General features: G+C 40.2%; 1 protein-coding gene across 1 annotated transcript in view; it reads right to left on the bottom strand.

Moving 5' to 3' along the window:
* Positions 1–23647, bottom strand: part of LOC103229510 (phospholipid-transporting ATPase ABCA3) — an 80958-nt gene that overhangs the window by 43905 nt on the left and 13406 nt on the right. The window contains exons 5-7 of the mRNA XM_073015711.1: positions 20381–20627; positions 20028–20232; positions 14240–14456 (exon numbers count right to left, since the gene is read on the bottom strand). Of these exons, the coding sequence (XP_072871812.1) occupies positions 14240–14456; positions 20028–20232; positions 20381–20627 (669 nt within the window). The remainder of the gene's footprint in view (positions 1–14239; positions 14457–20027; positions 20233–20380; positions 20628–23647) is intronic.

The following is a 23647-nucleotide window of genomic DNA, read 5'->3' as shown; positions in this document are numbered from 1 at the left end:
GTAATTCTGTACAGAGATTCTGGGCAGGCCACCTAGGGTAGTCCCTAAGCCTGAGATTGCTGAAGCCACTGAAAAACTAGAAGGCACTCTAAGCCCGGACCACCATGGTCAACACAGTGCCAGGCTGGAATATCATGGCTGCTAAGGCTGATGTAGCTCTGGGGCATGACTGAAGGTGATGGACACTGAGGACTGCCTGCCACTGAGAACTATCCAGAGCCCAAGATCACTTGGTTGGCTGGTGTTGATGCAGACTGGAGATCGAATCCACCTTTCAGGGACTAGGGGTTCTTACCTAGTGCTGATGCAGGTTTGCCCAATTTGCAGGTACTGACTTAGATTTAAGGACGGGGAGGTCTGCCCAGTGCTGGGTTTTACTGTAGCAGACACGCTATTAAGGTTTAAGACAAAGCCATCCTTTTATTTCTCCATCTTTCCCTCAAGCTAATGTTATCTTTCTCCACCTGTGCTTTCTGAGCTTCAGAGAGGGGTGACATGGATAATAAAAAACTGTCCTTCCTACCATCCTCAATATTTTTTTCTTATTATTGTGCTACAATAAGGTACTATGATCTCTCATCTGATTTCTTTAGTTCTTCTGAAGGTATTTTTTGTGTGCATGTGTGTGAATAGTTATTCAAATTGATGGTTCTGTAGGGGAACAATCACTGGAGAATCTTGTTGCATCATCTTTTTCCTACCCCAGCTTTATAAGCTAGCATTAAAAGTGGCTTTTATTTGAAGTTATTGACTGCATCTGTTGACCTTAGTCATTTATTTATTTATTTGTTTATTTTTTGAGATGGAGTCTCACTCTGTTGCTCAGGCTGGAATGCAGTGGTATGATCTCAGCTCACTGCAAACTTCACCTCCCGTGTTCAAGCGATTCTCCTGCCTCAGCCTCCTGAGTAGCTGGGACTACAGGTGTGTGCCACCATGCCAGGCTGATTATTATTATTAAATTTTTTGTATTTTTAGTAGAGACGGGGTTTCACCATATTGGCCAGGATGGTCTCAATCTCCTGACCTCATGATCCACCAGCCTCAACCTCCCAAAGTGCTGGGATTACAGGCATGAGGCACCACGCCCAGCCAAATCTCTTATTTTTATACGTTGTGAGGAACACTCAGGAAAAAAATCACAGAAGTAAAAGTCGGTTTTCTGAAAAGATTAAGAAAACTGAAAAATCTCTAGCTAGACTAAGAAAAAAGAGAGAAAATTGAAATAAATAAAATTATAAATGAAAAAGGAAACATATTTGATACCACATTAATACAAAGGATCAGGAGACACTATAATAAACAATTATACCTTAAAAATTTGATAACATAGAAAAATGTATGTATTCTTTGACACATGCAACCTACAAAGACGGAATTATGAAAAAGCACACTATCTAAACAGACCAATAATGAGTCAGTAGATTGAATAAGTAATAAAAAGTCTCCTACCAAAGAAAAACCTAGGACCTAGTGACTTTAGTGCTAAATTCTATCAAAGATTTAAGGATGACTTCCAATTGTTCTCAAACTCTTCCAAAAAATTTAAGAGGCAAGAATACTTCCAAACTCATAAGGCCAATATTACCCTAATATTAAAACCAGACAAGGACACAACAACACATAAAAAACTACAAGCCAATATCCCTGATGAACATAAATGCAAAAATCCTCAACAACATAACAGAAAACCAAATTCAGCAGCACATTAAAAGGATCATTCACCATGATCAAGTGGGACTCATTCCAGGGATGCACAGATGGTTCAGCATATGCAAATCAATAAATGTGATACATCACATTAACAGAATGAAAGACAAAAACCATATGATTATTTCAGTAGATACAAAAAAAGCATTTGGAAAATTCAACACTCTTTAATGATAAAAATCTCTCAACAACTTAGGTATAGAGGGAATATACCTCAGCAGAATGAAGGCCATATATGACAAACCCAGGGCTAAAATCATACTCAATGGGGAAAACAAACTGAAAGCTTTTCCTCTAAGCTTTAAAATAAGACAAAGATGTCCACTCTCACCATTTACATTCAGCACTGCACTAGAAGTCCTAGCCAGAGCAATTAGACAAGAAAAAGAAAGAAAAGGCATGTGTTCTTAGATATAGATATGTTCTTAGATATAGAAAGCCATAAATACTCTAGACAGAAACTGTGAAACTTCCAGAAGAAAACAGGGGAAAAGCTCCATGGCATTAGTCTAAGCAATGATTTTTTTAGACATGACAGACAACGAAAGCAGAAATAGATGGGATTATATTAAGCTAAAAAGCTTCTGCTAAATAAATGAAATGATAATGAAGAGATAAACTGCAGAATAGGAGAAAATGCTTGCAAAGTCAAACAACTCAGTTGCATGAAAAGCAACTTAATTACAAATGGGCAAAAATCCTGAACAGACATTTCTCAAAAGAAGACATAGAAATGGCCAACAGGTATATGAAAAAAATGCTCAACATTACTCATCATCAGGGAAATGCAAATCAAAACCACAATGCGATATGATCTCACTCTTTTTAGAATGGCTATTATCAAATGGTAAGTGTTGACCAGGATGTGGGAAAAAAAACCTTTGCACAGTTGGTGGGAATGTAAATTAGTAAAGGCATTAGGGAAAACAGTATAGAGGTTGCTAAAATAATTAAAAATAGAACTATCATAAGATCCAGCAATCCCATGATGGATATACAGCTAAAGGAAACGAAATCAGTATGTCAAAGTGATAGCTGCATGCCCATGTTTATTGCAGTGCTATTCACAGTGGAATCAACCTGTGTTCATCAATGGATGAATGCATAAAGAAAATGTGGTATATATACACAACAGAATACCATTCATCCATAATGAGAAGGAAACCCTGTTCTGTGGTGACAACGTAAGTGAACCTGGAGGACATTATGTTAAGTGAATAAGCCAGGCACAGAAAGACAATACTGCACAATCTCACTCATATATGGAATCCCAAAGAAGCAGATCTCATAGAAGTAGAGAGTAGAACGGCGATTACCAGAGGGGGAGTTGTTGAGCAAAAGATACACAAATTCAGTTTAATAATAGCAATGAGTTCAAGAGCTCTATTGCATAGCATGGGGACTATAGCTAATTGGGTAAGTGCTCTCACAACAAAAATGATACATATTTGAGGTCATGCATATGCTAATTAGCTAGATTTATCTATTCTACAATCTACATAGACAATATTTCAAAGCATTTTGTACACTATTAATACATCCAACCTTATCTGTCAATTAGAAAATTTGAAGAAATAAATATAATCCTCAATGTATAAGCTAAAATATAAACACAAACTTAATTTGCAATTATACCCATGTACTTATAAAGCCAAAAACAAATAAACCCTCTGGTAAATTGTAGTCTGTCTTAATATTTTGCATAACTTTGAAAACTCATTTTGTTTTATGTTTAAAAAACTAATGCTTGCTTACTTCCAAGGACACTGGCTTTCACTTTATTGCTGGTCTATGCCAATTCCATATTTTCTTCTCAGTTCATTATTTTTGTCAAAGTATTATTCACAGTGTTTGTTATGTAGCTGAGAAGGGGAAGTCTCTTGGCTTTCTAATTGCCAAATCTACTTTCTTCTTTTCTTATCCTTACCCTACATGACTCTTCGCAACATATTCTTCTTAAAACAGGACTTTTTGAGTTTCTAAAACAGTAATCTCATCTTATTTTTTATTCTGCCACAATTACTCCTCTCTAGTCTCTTAATTAATCAAAATTTCATTCTAGGTCAGGGTTCACAAACTCCAATGTTTTCAGGTGAGTCTTCCTCACATCACACAGTATTTCCTCACATGAAATACTCAATTCATGTGAGGCTCAAGTCTTCCTCACATGAAAGATTTATCCTTGAAGGAGTATATAAGCCAATCCTGAATTAATTCAGGGGATTTCCTTTTGACAGTTAAAGGTTAAGGGAATGAGGCAGGAAGCCTGTGCTTGTGGAGCTCTGCAACTGATACGGCTCAGATGACGGGAGGAACAGCAGGGTTCTTGGTCTTGCGCCGATAGGAGTGGTTTTAAGAAGTGAAAAGTGTAATAGGCAAGAAAGAAGGAAAGAAGAAAACAGCTCTCCTGTACAGAGACAGAGGGAGGGGGTATTCCAACAAAGAGAAAACTCCATGTGTGGTGGAAAAGTGGGTGTTTATATGAGGAGGCTGGAGGAGGTGGTGTCTGATTTGCATAGGGCTCAGGGTATTGGTTTTGTGTCTGGAATTGGTGGGTTCTTGGTCTCACTGACTTCAAAAATGAAGCTGTGGACCCTCACCGTGAGTGTTACAGTTCTTAAAGATGGGGTGTCTGGAGTTTGTTCCTTCTGACACTGCTCGGACATGTTCAGAGTTTATTCCTTCTGGTGGGTTCATGGTCTTGCTGGCTTCAGGAGTGAAGGCTACAGACTTTTGCTGTGAGTGTTACAGCTCAAAAAGGCAGTGTGGACCCAAAGAGTGAGCAGCAGCAAGATTTATTGCAAAGAACGAAATAACAAAGCTTCCACAGTGTGACATGCGACCCAATCAGGTTGCCACTGCTGGCTCTGGCAGCCTGCTTTTATTCCCTTATCTGACCCCACCCACATCCTGCTGATTGGTCCATTTTGACAGTGTTAATTGGTGTGTTTACAATCCCTGAGCTAGACACAGAGTGCTGATTGGTGCATTTACAATTCTTTAGCTAGACACAAAAGTTCTCCAAGTCCCTACTAGATTAGCTAGATAGAGAGCACTGATTGGTGCATTTACAAACCTTAAGCTAGACACAGAGTGCTGATTGGTGCATTTACAATCCTTTAGCTAGACATAAAAGTTCTCCAAATTCCCACCCGACTCAGGAGCCCAGCTGGCTTTGCCTAGTGGATCCCACGCAGGGGCCGCAGGTGGAGCTGCCCACCAGTCCCACGTCACGTGCCCGTACTCCCCGTACTCTTTGGCCCTTGGGCAGTAGATGGGACTGGGTACCACGGAGCAGGGGGCGGCACCCGTTGGGGAGGCTCAGGCCTTGCAGGAGGAGCCCATGGTGGGCCAGGGCAGGCTGGGGGTGGTTCGGGCTTGGTGGGCTGCAGGTCCAGAGCCCTGCCCCAAGGGTAGGTGGCTGAGGCCAGGGGAGAATTCGAGAGCCACATGGCATGGCATGGCACGGGAGGGCAGGCACTGCTGTGGGACCCAGCGCATCCTCTGCAGCTGCTGGCCCAGGTGCTAAGCCCCTTACTGCCTGGGGCCAGCAGCGCTGGCCAACTGCTCTGAGTGCGGGGCCCTCTGAGCCCACACCCACCTGGAACTCACACTGGCCTGTGAGCGCCTTGCGCAGCCCCGGTTCCCGCCCAGGCCTCTCCCTCCATACCTCCCCACAAGCATAGGGAGCCGGCTCCAGCCTTGGCCAGTCCAGAGAGGGGCTCCCACAGTGCAGCAGTGTGCTGAAGGGCTCCTCAAGTGCAGCCAGAGTGGGCGCTGGGGCCGAGGAGGTGCTGAGAGTGAGTGAGGGCTGCCAGCACGCTCACCTCTCAGTTTGACCAAGCATGTCATTCATGTAGCCCGAGAAAAAACTGTCCCACCCACCCTAGCCTTTTAATATGAAAATGCAGATCCCCAAGATGTTCTACACAGGTGGGGAATACGTGGGGGTGGCCATGTTGCCAGGCACATGTGGGGGCAAGAGCAACAAGAATATGGCGGGAATCACCATGTTTGGGTAGACCCAGTTTCTAATGGCCAGTATTTGCATATCAAAGCTTCCCAGCCGGGCTCTAAGAACGAGGGCTTTCCTGCTAGAGCAGAAACATTTCTGGAACTGCTTTAAAGGAAACAAAAACTTCCCAAGGACCCCTTTTCCTTTCTATCTGCCTGAAATAATTTCTTAATAACACAACAGCATGGAGACATCAAGTGCTTGACACAGTTCAAATTTATACTTATAAAGTGATTCAACAGAAAAGTGACAATAGTCTCTCTTTTAAAATCTCTCTTCATAATGATGACTAAGCTCTAATTTTTTATCTTGCCCAAATTCCTACCTAAGGGTTCTAGGGAGTCATGCATTACAAACCATAAATTCTCATCAGATGGGTTTTAATTTGGCCTGTATATCGTGACTTACTTTTCAATCTGACTTTGGCATAACATTATGAGACAAGGAAAAACTATTTAACCCCAAAATATATTTCCTTGCCATACGTTGAAATTGCCCTGCAAAGTCTCTTGTGGAAAAAGTCCACATTCTTTAGAATGTTTTCTTTTCTTTCTTTCCAGATCCAGGAGATAATCAACTAAGAGCCAAGAACCCTTTTAGGTCCAATAAGAAACACTTTACAACCTGCTCTCTCTCTGAAGTCTGCTATCTGAGAGATTCCTCTGCACAATAAAACTTGGTCTCCACAATCCTTTATCTTAACCTGAACATTCCTTTCCATTGATCCCAGGTGTTCAGATAAATTCAACCAATTGTCAACCAGAAAATGTTTACATTTACCTATAGCCTGGAAGCCCCTGCTTTGAGTTGTCCTGTCTTTCTGAACCAAATCGATGTATTTCTTAAATGTATTTGACCGATGTCTCATGCCTCCCTAAAATATATAAAACCAAGCTGTACACCTACCACCTTGGGCACATGTTCTCAAGACCTCCTGAGGGCTGTGTCATGGGCCATGGTCACTCATATTTGGCTCAGAATAAATCTCTTCAAATATTTTACAGAGTTTGACTCTTTTTGTTGGCAACAATAATAGTCAATTTAGTAAATATATAATGAAATAGATTGAGAGGAAGAAAATGAGGGGATACAAATTTCAGACTCACTGGAAGCAAGGAAAACTGGCTTAGTTATTTGTATGTCAGGTAAATAGAGTTTTTCTTCTTTCTGGAAAATCTTGTTAGTAGGTTAAGCTTCTTGTGAACGGAACAGCTAGTTATCTCACAAAGAGCTCGAGGTTCTTCACTCTTTCCTCTCTCTGCACTTCACTCTAAAGAGTCAAATGGACAACACTAATATATTTGAGATATAACTTTCTCTAACTTTCTAAGACCTTCTTTTCTAAAAACAAAGCTCTCTCTTTGTTCTGTCTTTTGACAAATGATTCTCAGTGACAAATATTCCTAAAATTTCAAAACCCAGTTGCAAAACTGATTCCTTGATTCATGTGATGGAGATACAGGAGGTGGGGATAGAGAGGACCTGTAGTTCAGATTGGGTCTCATCATTTCAATATGAGGATTCTAGATCTTGACAGAGCAGGAGCATTGCCATCTTGGACAAGCACCACCATTTTAAAGTTCACCTTGATCAAAAACTGCCTAAATCCAAAGGGCATCAGCCTCGTGGCAAAGGTCAGCATGACCATAAACCACAAATGACATCTGCAATCAGAAATATTCCAACCATAAAATAAATCCCTCCCTGACCATCAGGCCTCTGAGCCCAAGCTAAGCCATCATATCCCCAGTGACCTGCACGTATACATCCAGATGGCCTGAAGCAACTGAAGATCCACAAAAAAAGTGAAAATAGCCTTAACTGATGACATTCCACCATTGTGATTTATTTCTGCCCCAACCTAACTGATCAATGTACTTTGTAATCTCCCCCACCCTTTATCATCTCCCCCTACCCTTAAGAAGGTTCTTTGTAATCCTCCCCACCCTTGAGAATGTAGTTTGTGAGATCCGCCCCCTGCCCCCAAAACATTGCTCTTAGCTCCACCGCCTATCCCCAAACCTATAAGAACTAATGATAATCCCACCACCCTTTGCTGACTCCTTTTTCGTACTCAGCCCGCCTGCACCCAGGTGAAATAAACAGCCACATTGCTCACACAAAGCCTGTTTGGTGATCTCTTCACAGGGATGCATGAGACATTTGGTGCCAAAGACCTGGGTCAGCGGGATTTCTTCAGGAGACCAGTCCCCTGTTCTCATCCTCACTCCGTGAAGAGATCCACCTACGACATTGGGTCCTCAGACCAACCAACCCAAGGAACATCTCACCGATTTTAAATCTGGTAAGCAGCCTCTTTTTACTCTCTTCTCCAACCTCTCTCACTATCCCTCAACCTCTTTCTCCTTTCAATCTTGGTGCCACCCTTCAATCTCTCCCTTCTCTTAATTTCAATTCCTTTCGTTTTCTGGTAGAGACAAAGGAGACACATTTTATCGTGGACCCAAAACTCTGGCGCCAGTCATGGACTCGGGAAGGCAGCCTTTCCTTGGTGTTTAATCATTGCGGGGACGCCTCTCTGTTTATTCACCCACGTTCCAATGGTGTCTGATCTCCGTGGGGATGCCTGTCTTGGTCATTCACCCACGTTCCCTTGGTGGCAAGTCAATTGCAGGGACGCCTGCTTTGGCTGCTCACCCATGTTGCAGTCCAGGGCTGTTCCCCACCCCCTTCTCTGTGTCTCTACCCTTCTCTTTAAACTTGCCTCCTTCGCTATGGGCAACCTTCCACCTTCCATTCCTCCTTCATCTCCCTTAGCCTGTGTTCTCAAGAACTTAAAACCTCTTCAACTCTCACCTGACCTAAAATCTAAGCGTCTTATTTTTTTCTGCAACACCACTTGGCCCCAGTACAAACTCGAGAGTAGTTCCAAGTGGCCAGAGAATGGCACTTTCGATGTGTCTATCCTACAAGATCGAGATAATTTTTGTCGAAAAATGGGCAAATGGTCTGAGGTGCCTGACATCCAGGCATTTTTTTACACGTTGGTCCTTCCCTAGTCTCTGCTCCCAAAGAGACTCGTCCCAAATCTTCTTTCCCTCCCGCCTGTCCCTTCAGTCCCAATCCCAAGCGTCTGTGAGTCTTTTGAATCTTCCTTTTCTACAGACCCATCTGACCTCTCCCCTCCTCCCCAGGCTGCTCCTCGCCAGGCCGAGCTAGGTCCTAATTTTTCCTCAGCTTCTGCTCCCCCACCCTATAATCCTATCACCTCCCCTCCTCACACCCGGTCTGGCTTACAGTTTTGTTCCGCGACTAGCCCTCCACCACTTGCCCAACAATTTCCTCTTAGAGAGGTGGTTGGAGCTGAAGGCATAGTCAAGGTTAATGCTCCTTTTTCTTTATTTGACCTCTCTCAAATCAGCATTTAGGCTCTTTTTTTAATCAAATATAAGAACTCAACCCAGTTCATGGCCTATTTGGCAGCAACCCTGAGATGCTTTACAGCCCTAGACCCTGAAAAGTCAGAAGGCTGTCTCATTCTCAACATCATTTTATTACCCAATCTGCTCCTGACATGAAATAAAGCTCCAAAAATTAAATTCCAGCCCACAAACCCCACAACAGGACTTAATTAACCTCGCCTTCAAGGTGTACAATAATAGAGTAGGGGCAACCAAGTAGCAATGTATTTCTGAGTTGCAATTCCTTGCCTCCACTGTGAAACAAACCCTAGCCATATCTCCAGCACACAAGAACTCCAAACGCCTGAACCACAGCTGCCAGGGGTTCCTCCAGAACCTCCTTCCCCAGGAGCTTGCTACAAGTGCCAGAAATCTGGCCACTGGGCCAAGGAATGCCCACAGCCCCGGATTCCTCCTAAGCAGTGTCCCATCTGTGCGGGACCCCACTGGAAATCGGACTGTCAAACTCATCCGGCAGTCACTCCAGAGCCCCCGGAACTCTGGCCCAAGGCTCTGACTGACTCCTTCCCAGATCTTCTCGGCTTAGCGGCTGAAGACTGACGCTGTCCCATCGCCTCAGAAGCCTCCTGGACCATTAAAGATGCTTTGGGTAACTCTTACAGTGGAGGGTAAGTCCGTCCCCTTCTTAATCAATACGGAGGCTACCCACTCCACATTACCTTCTTTTCAAAGGCCTTTTTCCTTTGCCTCTGTAACTTGTGGGTATTGATGGCCAGGCTTCTAAACCCCTTAAAACTCCCCAACTCTGGTGCCAACTTGGACAACATTCTTTTAAGCACTCCTTCTTAGTTATCCCCAACTGCCCAGCTCCCTTATTAGGTTGAGACATTTTAACTAAATTATCTGCTTCCCTGACTACTCCTGGGCTACAGCCACACCTCGTTTCTGCCTTTTTCCCCAGTTCAAACCCTCCTTCACATCCTCCCCTTGTATCCCCCCACCCTAATCCACAAGTATAGGACTCCTCTACTCCCTCCTTGGCGACCGATCAGGCACCCCTTACCATCTCATTTAAACCTAATCACCTTTACCCCAATCAACACCAATATCCCATCCCGCAGCACGCTTTAAAAGGATTAAAGCCTATTATCACTCACCTGTTACAGCAAGGCCTTTTAAAGCCTATAAACTCTCCTTACAATTCCCCTATTTTACCTGTCCAAACACCGGACAAATCTTACATGTTAGTTCAGGATCTGCACCTTATCAACCCAATTGTCTTGCCTGTCCACCCCGTGGTGCCAAACCCATATACTCTCCTATCCTTAATACCTCCCTCCACAACCCATTATTCTGTTCTGGATCTCAAACATGCTTTATTTACTATTCCTTGCACCCTTCATCCCAGCCGCTTTTCGCTTTCACTTGGACTGACCCTGACACCCATCAGGCTCAGCAAATTACCTGGGCTGTACTGCCACAAGACTTCACAGACAGCCCCATTACTTCAGTCAAGCCCAAATTTCTTCCTCATCTGTTACCTATCTCGGCATAATTCTTCATGAAAACACATGTGCTCTCCCTGCTGATTGTGTCCGGCTAATCTCCCAAACCCGAATCCCTTCTACAAAACAACAACTTTCCATACTAGGCATGGTTAGGTACTTCCGCCTTTGGATACCTAGTTTTACCATCCTGACTAAACCATTATGTAAACTCACAAAAGCAAACCTAGCTGACCCCATAGATCCTAAATCCTTTCACTACTCCTCTTTCCATTCCTTAAAAACAGCCGTAGAAGCTGCCCCCATGCTGGCTCTCCCTAACTCATCCCAACCCTTTTCATTACACACAGGCAAAGTATAGGGCTGTGCATTTAAAATTCTTACACAAGAGCCGGGACTGTGCCCTGTAGCCTTTCTGTCCAAACAACTTGACCTTACTGTTTTAGGCTGGCCCCCATTCCCATGACTGTATCTCCCTGATCCACCTGACATTCACTCCATTTCCCTGTATTTCCTTCTTTCGTGTTCCTCACCCTGATGACAGTTGGTTTACTGATGGCAGTTCCACCAGGCCTAATCACCACACACCAGCAAAGGCAGGCTATGCTATAGTATCTTCCACATGTATCATTGAGGCTACTACTCTGCCCTACTCCACTACCTCTCAGCAAGCCAAACTCATTGCCTTAACTCGGGCCCTCACTCTTGCAAATGGACTATGTGTCAATATTTATACTGACCCCATATCCTGCACCACCATGCTGTCTTATGGGCTGAAAGGTTTTCTCACTATGCAAGGGTCCTCCATCATTAATGCCTCTTTAATAAAAAACTCCTCTCCAGGCAGCTTTACTTCCAAACGAAGCTGGAGTCATACACTGCAAGGGCCATCAAAAGGCATCAGATCCCATCACTCAGGGCAATGCTTATGCTGATAAGGTAGCTAAAAAAGCAGCTAGCGTTCCAACTTCTATCCTTCATGGCAGATTTTCTCCTTCTCACCTGGTCACTCCCACCTACTCCCCCACTGAAACTTCCACCTGTCAATCTCTTCCCACACAAGGCAAATGGTTCTTGGACCAAGGAAAATATCTCATTCCAGCCTCACAGGCCCATTCTATTCTGTCGTCATTTCATAACCTCTTCTATGTAGATTACAAGCTGCTAGCCCACCTCTTAGAACCTCTCATTTCCTTTCCATCGTGGAAATCTACCCTCAAGGAAATCACTTCTCAGTGTTCCATCTGCTATTCTACTACTCCTCAGGGATTATTCAGGCCCCCTCCCTTCCCTACATATCAAGTTCGGGGATCTGCCCCCACCCAAGACTGGCAAATTGACTTTACTCACATGCCTCAAGTCAGGAAACTAAAATACCTCTTGGTCTGGGTAGACACTTTCACTGGATGGGTAGAGGCCTTTCCCACAGGGTCTGAGAAGGTCACCACGGTCATTTCTTCCCTTCTGTCAGACATAATTCCTAGGTTTGGCCTTCCCACCTCTATACAGTCTGATAACGGACCAGCCTTTATTAGTCAATTCACCCAAGCAGTTTCTCAGGCTCTTGGTATTTAGTGGCTCCTGGTTTTACCTCAAACTGCCACCCTTAAGTATCTCTTTAAGTGGATAGAAGATCTTCAGTGACAAAATACACTCCAATACTTTCACCCTGATGAAGTCCTGTTCTTTACATTTATACTTACTCTTATTCTCATTCCTATTCTTATGCCACCCTCTACCTCTCCCCAGCTATCTCCACCACACTATCAATCTCACTCACTCTCTCCTAGCCATTTCTAATCCTTCTTTAACAAACAATTGCTGGTTTTGCATTTCTCTTTCCTCCAAATTCAACGAGGCCCTGACCTACTGCTAAAAAAAAGGGGGGGGGACTCTGTATATTTTTAAATGAAGAATGTTTTTACCTAAATCAATCTGGCCTGGTATATGACAACATAAAAAAATTCAAGGATAGAGCTCCAAAACTCACCAACCAAACAAATAATTACACTGAACCCCCTTGGACACTGTAGTTGAATGTCCTGGGTACTCCCAGTTCTTAGTCCTTTAATACCTGTTTTTCTCTTTCTCTTATTTGGATGTTGTGTCTTTTGTTTAGTTTCTCAATTCATACAAAACTGCATCCAGGCCATCACCAATAATTCTATATGACAAATGCTCCGTCTAACAACCCCACAATATCATCCCTTACCCCAAAATCTTTCTTCAGTTGAATCTCTCCCACTGGAGGCTCCCATGCCGCCCCTAATCCTGCTCAAAGCAACTCTGAGAAACATCGCCCATTATCTCTCCATACCACTTCCAAAAATTTTCGCCTCCCCAACACTTTACCACTATTTTGTTATTTCTTATTAATATAAGAAGACAGGAATGTTAGGCCTCTGAGCCCAAGCTAAGCCATCATATCCCCAGTGACCTGCACGTATACATCCAGATGGCCTGAAGCAACTGAAGATCCACAAAAAAAGTGAAAATAGCCTTAACTGATGACATTCCACCATTGTGATTTATTTCTGCCCCAACCTAATTGATCAATGTACTTTGTAATAGCCCCTACCCTTAGGAAGGTTCTTTATAATCTTCCCCCATCCTTAAGAAGGTTCTTTGTAATTCTCCACACCCTTGAGAATGTACTTTGTGAGATCCACCCCCTACCCCCAAAACACTGCTCTTAGTTCCACCGCCTATCCCAAAACCTATAAGAACAAATGATAATCCCACTACCCTTTGCTGACTTCTTTTTTGGACTCAGCCCACCTGTACCCAGGTGAAATGAACAGCCATGTTGCTCACACAAAGCCTGTTTGGTGATCTCTTCACATGGACGCATGAGACACTGACCAGAGATACGCCACTCCTGAGATAATCTCCCCTCCGGCCAGAGAAATGTCAGCCCCAAGATAACCTCCCCTCCAAACAGAGATATTCCAACCCCACAATAAACTTCTCACCCACACAGAAACATTCCAAGCCTGTGATAAGCTCTCTCACCCTAAAACCAAGATATACTCTGTCTGTAAGAGAGAGGGTTCCTGATCGAAATTGACCAGAAGCCCCTCTCAGGTTTACGCTCCAAAAATAAACCTGTCTTTGTTGAGCTGCTTTTCATGTTTCTTTCCTTTTTTTTTTTTTTTTTTTGGTGACATGATCTTGGTTCATTGCAACCTCTTCCTCCCTAGTTCAAGCAATTCTCCTGCCTCAGCCTCCCAAGTAGCTGGGACTACAGGTGCATGCCACCACGCCCAGCTAATTTTTGTATTTTTAGTAGAGACAGGGTTTCACCATGTTGGCCAGGATGGTCTCCATCTCTTGACCTCATGATCCGCCCACCTCAGCTTCCCAAAGGGCTTGGATTACAGGCATGAGCCACCATGCCTGGATCTTTCTTCTTTTTTTTGTAACTCATACAGATCTGGCAGCACAATGCCTAGAATATCACAGGCAGTCAAAGTAAGTTTATTGCTGTACATGAAGTACAAAATTTCCTCTAAAACCTAGAATTTAGTTGTCTGTAAATGTTCTTAAGTATCTGTAGGTCCATTACTCCTTACTTATTTACTGCTGCCTTCTGGAGAAGGAGAAATTTTGTGAAACTTCACACTTACTGTTTTCTATTATCTCGCCTATGAGGAAACCAAAAGTGCCTGAAAAGTAGCTGAGTAGGAGAAGTTTGATGTAGGCAGAAGTACTTCCAGAAAACACAAAGCTTATCAGGTACACAAAGGGAATGGCAGACCAGCCATACAGCGTGAAGATCAGCATAGTTTCCAGAATGTGGTAATCCGTGACATAAATATCTAACTTGCGGTATTTTATCACTCCCTGAAACACAAAGGGTACAGAGATAAAGGCAAAGTGAAGGGCAAGTGAAAAAAGAAACTAAGCCAAAACATTTAGAGAAGGAAATAGCAAGTCCTGTCTTTATTTAGCATGGAACTAGTCATTAATTAAGTCAATCTGCCTCTTAAAACATCACTGGTCATTTCAGAAATGCAAATCAAAACCACAATGAGATACCATCTTATGCCAGTTAGAATGGTGATTATTAAAAAGTCAGGAAACAACAGATGCTTGTGAGGCTGTGGAGAAATACGAATGCTTTTACACTGTTGGTGGGAGTGTAAACCAGTTCAACCACTGTGGAAGACAGTGTGGTGATTCCTCAAGGATCTAGAACCAGAAATACCATTTGATCCAGCAATCCCATTACTGGGTATATACTTAAAGGATTATAAATCATTCTGCTATAAAGACACATGCACATATATGTTTATTGCAGCACTATTTACAATAGCAAAGACTCGGAACCAACCCAAATGCCCATCGATGACAGACTGGATAAAGAAAATGTGGCACATACACACCATGGAATACTATGCAGCCATAAAAAGGAATGAGTTGATGAGCTTTGCAAGGACATGGATGAAGCTGGAAGTCATCATTCTCAGCAAACTAACACAGGAACCGAAAACTAAACACCACATGCTCTCGCTCATAAGTGGGAATTGAACAATGAGAATGCATGGACACGTGGAGGGGAACATCACACACGGGCCTGTCAGAGGATAGGGAACAAGGGGAGGGAGAGTATTAGGACAAATATCTAATGCATGCAGGGCTTAAAACCTGGATGACAGGTTGATAGGTGCAGCAAACCACCATGGCACATGTATACCTATGTAACAAAACTGCATGTTCTGCACATGTATCCCAGAACTTAAAGTAGAATAATCAACAAAACAAAAACTTCAGCCCTGGGGATGGGCATTGTGGCTCACGCCTGTAATCCCAACATTTTGGGAGGCTAAGGATCAGGAGGTGGGGATTGCAGTGTGTTGTGATTGTGCCAGTGCACTCCGGCCTGGGTGACAGAGTGAGACCTGTCTCAAAAAAACAAAACAAAACAAAACAAAACAAAAAATCAAAACCTTATCCCACGAGGATGAAGTAAGTTATTTTTACCTCTTCATCAGAGGGCATTCCAGTGAGCAGAGCCACTACACTTTCCTTTATTATTTTCTTTTCTACTTGGAACAGTTATTGCAATAATACTGGCAAGTTTCCCAGAAAGTAGATTATTTCTCCAAAGACACACTTTCTCCAAAGATTTTTTTCTTTGACTACATAACTTACCTATCACTCTACCCACTGCTATACACCTTTAAACTGGGCTACCAGGTTCTATTCTACTTCCCCACTTCTCCCTCACATTCACCAAAGCCACTAAACCAGACAGTGGAACACAAAATTAGAATGGATGGTGGTGGTGGAGAGGAACCTGTAGCTGTGAAAAGAAATAAATCTCTGGAAATTTATATCTCATTAGTTAATAGATATCACTTCTCCACAAATGACAAGATGGTCCCTTTGGGCAATTACATGATTATGTAGCAAGACAAGCAAGAAGTAAATAGTAAGATTAAGCTAAGAATAATCATTATATTGGCTGATGTTCTTGGTGGTGGTAGCAAAAATAAGAGAAGATTTGCGGGTAATAGATGAATCCAGTCCCTGAAGCTGTAATTATTTTGTTTGTGACTAAGCATTCTGTAAACCTAAAAGAATAAATAAAATGAAGAAATCAAATAAAAGTTAGCGTGACCTAGGAATTTCTGTGTTCAAAGTCTTATGATCCTTCAATGTCACAAATCATAACCTATTTCAAAGAAAAGCTGAATTCTGGGCTGGGTGCAGTGACTCCTGCCTGTAATCCTGGCACTTTGGGAGGCCAAGGCAGGCAGATCATGAGGTCAGGAGATCAAGACCATCCTGGCTAACACAGTGAAACCCCGTCTCTACTAAAAAAAAAAAAAAAAAAAAAAATTAGCCAGGCGTGGTGGCAGGCGACTGTAGTCCCAGCTACTCGGGAGGCTGAGGCAGGAGAACGGCGGGAACCCAGGAGGTGAAGCTTGCAGTGAGCCGAGATTGCACCACTGCACACCAGCCTGGGTGACAGAGCAAGACTCTGTCTCAAACAAAAACAAAAACAAAAACAAAAACAAAGAAAACGCTGAATTCCTTGTTGGATAAGTAAGTAACATAGTTGTTCTTGGACAAGAGACTCATGCATTGTGAATATTTAGATTCTACTCAACTTAATCTACCAGTGAAAATGCAAACAAAATTTTTAAGTAAATATTTTAACCTCTTTATTATGAAATATACCACATATTCAGAAAAGTATATATAACATAAATGAATTATCATAATGAATTATCACAAAGCACTTCCCTGGGAAACTACCACAATGCCAATACCCACAGAAGCCTATCAGAAACTCCTCCAATCCCTGTAAAAGTAACCACTATTCCTGGCACTATTAAGTTGCTTTCTGTGTCTATGAATTTACCTATTTTGGACATTTTAAGTAAATGGAATCATGCAATATATGGCCTTTTGTCCCTAGCTTATTTCAGTTAGCATAATTTTTTAAGGTTCATGCAAGCTGTAGCAGGTATCAGCATTTCATTCTTGATTATGGTTAAGTAATGTTCCATTGTATTGATATACCGTATTTTATTTATCCATTTATGAACATTTGGGACTTTCATTTTCAAGTATTTAAAAAATTGATGTTTGCAGTTCTCTTGGGTATAAATCTAGGAGTGTAATTGCTGAATCATATGGTAATTGTATGTTTAATTTTTGAAGAACCACAAAACTGTTTTACATGACAGTTGAAACATTTTACATTTCTTCTTTTGTTATCCTAATGATTTTTGTTGTAAAGTCTGCTTTGAATATTATTAAAGCTATACTAGTTATCTTTTAAAGAAGCTCTTTCATCATTTTATTTTCAAATTATTTGTGTCAGTGAACCTAAAGTGAGTCTCTTGTAGGTATCAGACAGTTAGATTATGTTTTTGGAATCATTCTACTAATGCCCTACTTTTAATTTGAGTTTAATCCATTTATATTTAATGTAATTACTTGTAAGTTTTTCTGTCATTTGGTTATATATTACATCATTATATTTTTCCATTCATTTATTCTGCCATTTGTGTTGAATAGATATTTTTGAGTGTGCCATTTAATTCTATTGTCTTTTAAGATTCCATGTAGTTGGGTTGTTATATTAGTGGTTGGAAATTACAATAAACATCCAATTCATAACAATACAATTTAGATTAATACCAACTTAATTTCAATATAATACAAATATTTTGTACCTATATAGCTAACCTCTCTGCCTTTTATGCTATTATCACAAATTACATCTTTATACATTGTGTGTCTATCATGATAGATTTATAACTATTGCTTTACACAGATGCCTTTTAAATGAAAAAATATAAGAGCTATAAACAAAAATATATTAATACTGCATTTTACATTTATCTGTGTTTTTACTTGTCTGGTATCCTTTATTTCTTCATTTGGATTTGAGTTACTATCAAGTGTCCTTTCATTTCAGACTGAAGAATTCTCTTCAGAATTTCTTGTAGGACATGATTGCTAGCAACAGTCTATTAGTTTTTTTTTTTTTTTAATTTGGAAATGTATAATTACTCCTTATTTTCTTTTAATGTAAAAGGAACATTAAACATAAGATTTACATTCTTAATATATTTTTAAGTGTAAAATATATGATTGTTAACTGTAGGTACAATCTTTTACTACAAATCTCTAAGGCTTATTTATCTTGTTTGAGTGAAACTTTATGCTCCCCGATTAGTAACTTTCCATTATCCTATTCTCCAAGCCCCTAGCAGCCACCATTCAACTATTTGATTTTATACATTTGACTATTTTAGATATATCATGTAAGTGGAATCATGAAATATTTGACTTTCTGTGATTGCTTTATTTTACTTAGCATAATGTCCTCAAGATTCATTCATATTGTAGCAAATGTCAGAGTCATCTTATTTATTTTTTTATTTTTGAGAGATGGAGTCTCATTCTGTTACCCATGTTGGAGTGCAATGGCGCGATCTCGGCTCACTGCAACTTCCACCTCCTGGGTTCAAGCGATTCTCCTGCCTCAGTTTCCCAAGTAGTTGGAACTACAGGCATGTGCCACCACACCCAGCTAATTTTTGTATTTTTTAGTAGAGACAGGGTTTCACTAGATGTTGGCCAGGCTGGTCTCAAACTCCTGACCTCAGGTGATCCACTCACCTCGGCCTTCCAAAATGCTGGGATTATAGGCGTGAGCCACTGTGCCCAGCCAGAATCATCTTATTTTTTAAGTCTGAATAATATTCCATTGTATGTATATACCACATTTTCTTTATCCATTCATCTGTTGATGAATGTTTAGGCTTTTTTTTTTTTTTTTTTTCACATTTTAGCTATTATGAATAGTGTTCAGTGAATTAGGAGTGATGGTAGATCTTTGAGATCCTGATTTGAACTCTTTTTGACAAATAATCAGAAATAGGATTGTCTGATAATATGGTAGTTCTATTTTTAATATTCTGAGGAACCACCACATTGTTTTTCATAGCAGGGGCACCATTTTGCATTCCCACCAACAGTTGGCAAGGGTTCCAATTTGTACAAACTTTACCAATACTAGTTATCTCTTTATAAAATCTTTTTTAAAAAAAAGTCATCATAATAGGTGTGAGGTGATTATCTCATGGTTTTGACTTGCATTTCCCTGATGACTAGGAAAATTGAGCAAATGTTCATATGCCTGTTGAATATTTATATCTTCTCCTGAAAAAAATCTATTCAATTCCTTTGCCCATTTTTAAATTAGGTTATTTTTTGCTATTGAGTTGTAAGAATTCCTTATATATTTTGGATATTAACCCCTTTTAAGAGGTATGATTTATAAATATTTCCTCCCATTCTGTAGATTTTTCTCTTGACTCTACTGATTGTTTCCTTTACTATGCAGAAGCTTTTTAGTTTGATGTAATCCCAATTTTCTATTTTTGCTTTTATTGCCCGTGCTTTTGGGGTCATAAAAAAGAATGTTTCCCCTATGTTTTCTTCTAGTAGCTTTATAGCTTCAGGACTTACATTTAAGTCTTCATTATATTTTAAGTTGATATCTGTATGTGGTGTGAAATAAGGGTCTAAATGGATTCTTTTGCATGTGGATATCCAGATTTCCCAACACAATGTATTGAAGAGACTGTTCTTTCCCCATTGTGTGCTCCTGTCACCTTTGTAAAAAATTAACTGGTGGTAAATGCATGAGTTTATTTCTGTACTCTATTTTTTCCACTAGTCTATATTTCTATTTTTATGCAAAGAAGGTACTTTTTAAACTAAGAATATGGTAAAGTTTCTACCACCAGACTTTTGCAATGTGTTTTCCAAGATAATAAGCAAAGATGGTTTATTGACAAGAGCTAGATTTCATAACCATTAGAATAGTAATTTTCCAAGAGGTACAAAAGGAAAACAAACCCTCAAGGAACTTCATTTCACACTCACCATTACTAAGCAGCAGGAGGCAAAGAAGATGATGAAATCACACAATAGGGCAGAAAGCCAGTACACAATGACAGAGACACCACTCACAAACTGGATGTGCTTCGCCTTAGTGGTTCTCTCAGTCACTGTCAGGAGACAAAAACCATTGATCAAAAGAGCCATGCCAAATTGTAAATTTATGGCCAATTTTTGTCCACTTTGAAGCCTACAAAAGAAGACATATCAGAAAATCAACACAGCAGAAAATACAGATTTCAATCAATAGCTATTTTTATCATATAACTGTAATCAGATAAAGTGGAAATAATGTATTTAAAGAGTAAAATTGAATTCAAAAGAAAAGAATAACATACTCTTCATTGTCTTCAATATCAGGGAGTGGCTGAGGTTTATTGGAGACTGTTAAGGAAGCATTGGCACCAGAAAGTGACTTGAAAAGAATGTTGTCTAACACTGCCAGGGCCACAGATGGTGAATGATATGCTTCATTGTTGAACAGAGCAGTAAGCATTACCATATTTGCCTCCGACTCAATAGAAAGTGCAATGATACATAAACGAATACAATCTTTTGTTTCCCTCAAGTACTTCAGTAGGTCACCTAGGATGAGAAAACAATACTGATCGGTGTGTCTACAATACAGATAACCTATAACATACGCCAGAGAAGAGGAACAGATAATTTTACTTCTCATCACCTTCAATTTTCCCATAATGACTACTTCAAACATTTGCGGTTCCCCTCCAGCACTTTACTTCATCATTACATTCCAAGCTCTCTCACTTTATAGCCTATATCCTAAACTACTACTTCACTGAGAAAACATAGACTCTCTCAACTTATTTATCTATCTTATACTGATTTATAAGTGTTTTCATTTATAGCTTTGCTAATCTTACAGCAGACAAAACTTTCCTCTGGAAAGCATAGAAGCGAACTAAAAACATTCAAAAATATCACCTCATTAAGGATATTAGACATCTAAGAAAACTATCAACATTTGGGCAGAATGGAAATGCACTGAGATGAGTCCAACATTCTACATTCTTTTTTTCTTTGAGGCCTTTATAGATTTGTAAATGGTAGAGGTACCTTAGTAAATCCTCAGGCTCTCTGTGGGGCTCAAGAAGGGTAATACCCTCACAGAAATAGTGAGTAAGAAATAAACCAATTCTTTCTTTAAGAGATCAGGTCTCACTGGGTTTCCCAGGCTGGAGTGCAGTGGGAAATATTCATAGGCATGATAATAGTGCACCACAGCCTCAAATTCCTAGGCTCGTGTGACCCTCCCATGTAAGTCTCCCAAGCAGCTGGGACTACAGACCCTTGCCACCATGCCCAGCTTAATAGACACATTCTTATAAAAATTTAAACCCAGCCTCAAATTACTTCAATCCATGATTGGATTTAGATCTTTCCTTAATCTTACTGTCTGCCAGAAGTAAAACTGAATCTCCTCTGGAGAAGATAATCTCATGCAGAATCTTCATAATTTTCATACACAGTATCTGGCATTGAATTAAGAAATTATCAATTCCACTAAGAAAGAGAACCAAGAGAAAGCACAGACAATAGAAACAGATTCATTGATGACCCAGGTAGCAAAGATAGAGAATTTACCAGAGAACTGGAGTCCATGGAAATAATCAAATGTTTATGTCAGAATTAAAAAACACATTAATTACAATTAAGAAGTTAATATATAACTATAGTGGGTTGAGCACAAATAAAGTGTAGGTCAGGGCACTGGAAGACAAGGGATTAGAATACCCAGACAAAAGCACAGTGGATGGAAAACAAGAGAGAAGACACACATCACTGATGTCAGGAATGAAACAGAGAAAATCACTACCCATCATGCAGACATAAAAAGGATAAAGGAATTCTATGGTTAACTCTACACAAATGTCACGGCTAATTTTATGTATCAACTTGACTGGGTTGAGGGATACCCAAGTAGCTGGTAAGGCATTATTTCTGGGCATGTCTGTGAGGGTATTTCCAGACAAGATTAGCATTTGAATCAGTAGACTGACTAAAGCACCTCACCAATGTGAGTGGCCATCATCCAATCCATTGAGGGACCAAATAGAACAAAAGGGTGAAAAAGGGCAACTTTTTTCTCTTCATGAAGGAAAATGCACCATCTATTTTCTCCTGCCCTTACACATTAGCACTCCTGATTCTCAGACTTTTGGACTCTGGGACTTACACCAGTAGCCACCTTGGTTCCCAGGCCTTTGGCCTCAGACTGAATTACTGGCTTCCTGGGTATACAGCTTGCATACAGCATATTATGGGACTTCTTGGCCTCTATAATCACATGAGCCAATTCCTCTAATAAATATTTTCTTTATACATTTCTCTCTCTGTCTCTGTCTCTGTCTCTGTTTCTCTCTCTCTCTATATATATATATACACACACACACACATATATATGTGTATCCTGCAACTTTGATGAACTCATTTATTAGTTCTAGAAATTTTTCTTGTTTGTTCTTTGGGATTCTCTATGTAGACAATCACATCATCTGCAAATAAGAGCAATTTTCTTTCTTTGTGATCTGTATGCCTTTTGTTTCCCATATATATATATATCCTGTTGGTTCTGCTTTTCTAAATAACTCTAATACAACACATAGATTTGATGACTTAGATGAAAGGGACCACTTCCTCAAAACATACAACTACGACAACTCAATAGGAAGTAGATCATTGAATAGCAATAATTATTAAGAAAATGTAATTCTCAACTAAAAATTCCATAAAAAAGAAGTCTCCAGGCCCCAATATTTTCACTGAAGAATCGTATCAAATGCTTAAAGAAGAATAAGCACTAATTAGACACAACATATTTTAGGAAACAGAATCAGGAACATTTCTCAATTTGGTTTATAATGAAACCACACCAAGACAGTACAACAAAAGTAAACTACAGATAAATATCCTTTATGAATATAGATGCAAAACTCCTTAACAAAATATTAGCCAACAGAATTCAACAATTTATACAAAGAATTATGCACCATGACCAACTGGAATCTATTCCAGGGATACAAGGCTGGTTCAATATTTGAATATCAATTAATATCACCCTCCATATTAATAGACTAACAAGGAAAACTTACATAATTATACAAATCTGTGCAGAAAAAACTTTTGAGAAAACTCAATAAGCACTCATGATTAAAAAAAAAAACTGAGCAAAATAGTAGAGCAGAACTTCTTTAACTTTATATAAAGCATCTAAAAAATTCCTTACCGCTAACATTATACTTAGTGGAGAAAGACTGTATACCTTTTTTCCTAACATTGGAACAAAGAAAAACAATCAGTCTCACTACTCTGATTCAATATAGTGATGGAAGTTCTATCCAGTGTAATAAAGTATAAATGGGAACCAAAAGGCATACAGATCACAAAGAAAGAAAATTGCTCTTATTTGCAGATGATATGATTGTCTACATAGAGAATCCCAAGGAACCAACAAGAAAAATTTCTAGAACTAATAAATGAGTTCATCAAAGTTGCGGGATACATGATAACCATATAAGAATAAAAAATAATTATATGCTAGAATAAACATCTGGATACCAAAATTAAAAGGGTAATACCATTTA

This window comes from Chlorocebus sabaeus, chromosome 5 (genome assembly GCF_047675955.1).
Source record: "Chlorocebus sabaeus isolate Y175 chromosome 5, mChlSab1.0.hap1, whole genome shotgun sequence".
In the NCBI taxonomy this organism is placed as follows: Eukaryota; Metazoa; Chordata; class Mammalia; order Primates; family Cercopithecidae; genus Chlorocebus; species Chlorocebus sabaeus.
This window is presented reverse-complemented; position numbering and strand designations above follow the sequence as displayed.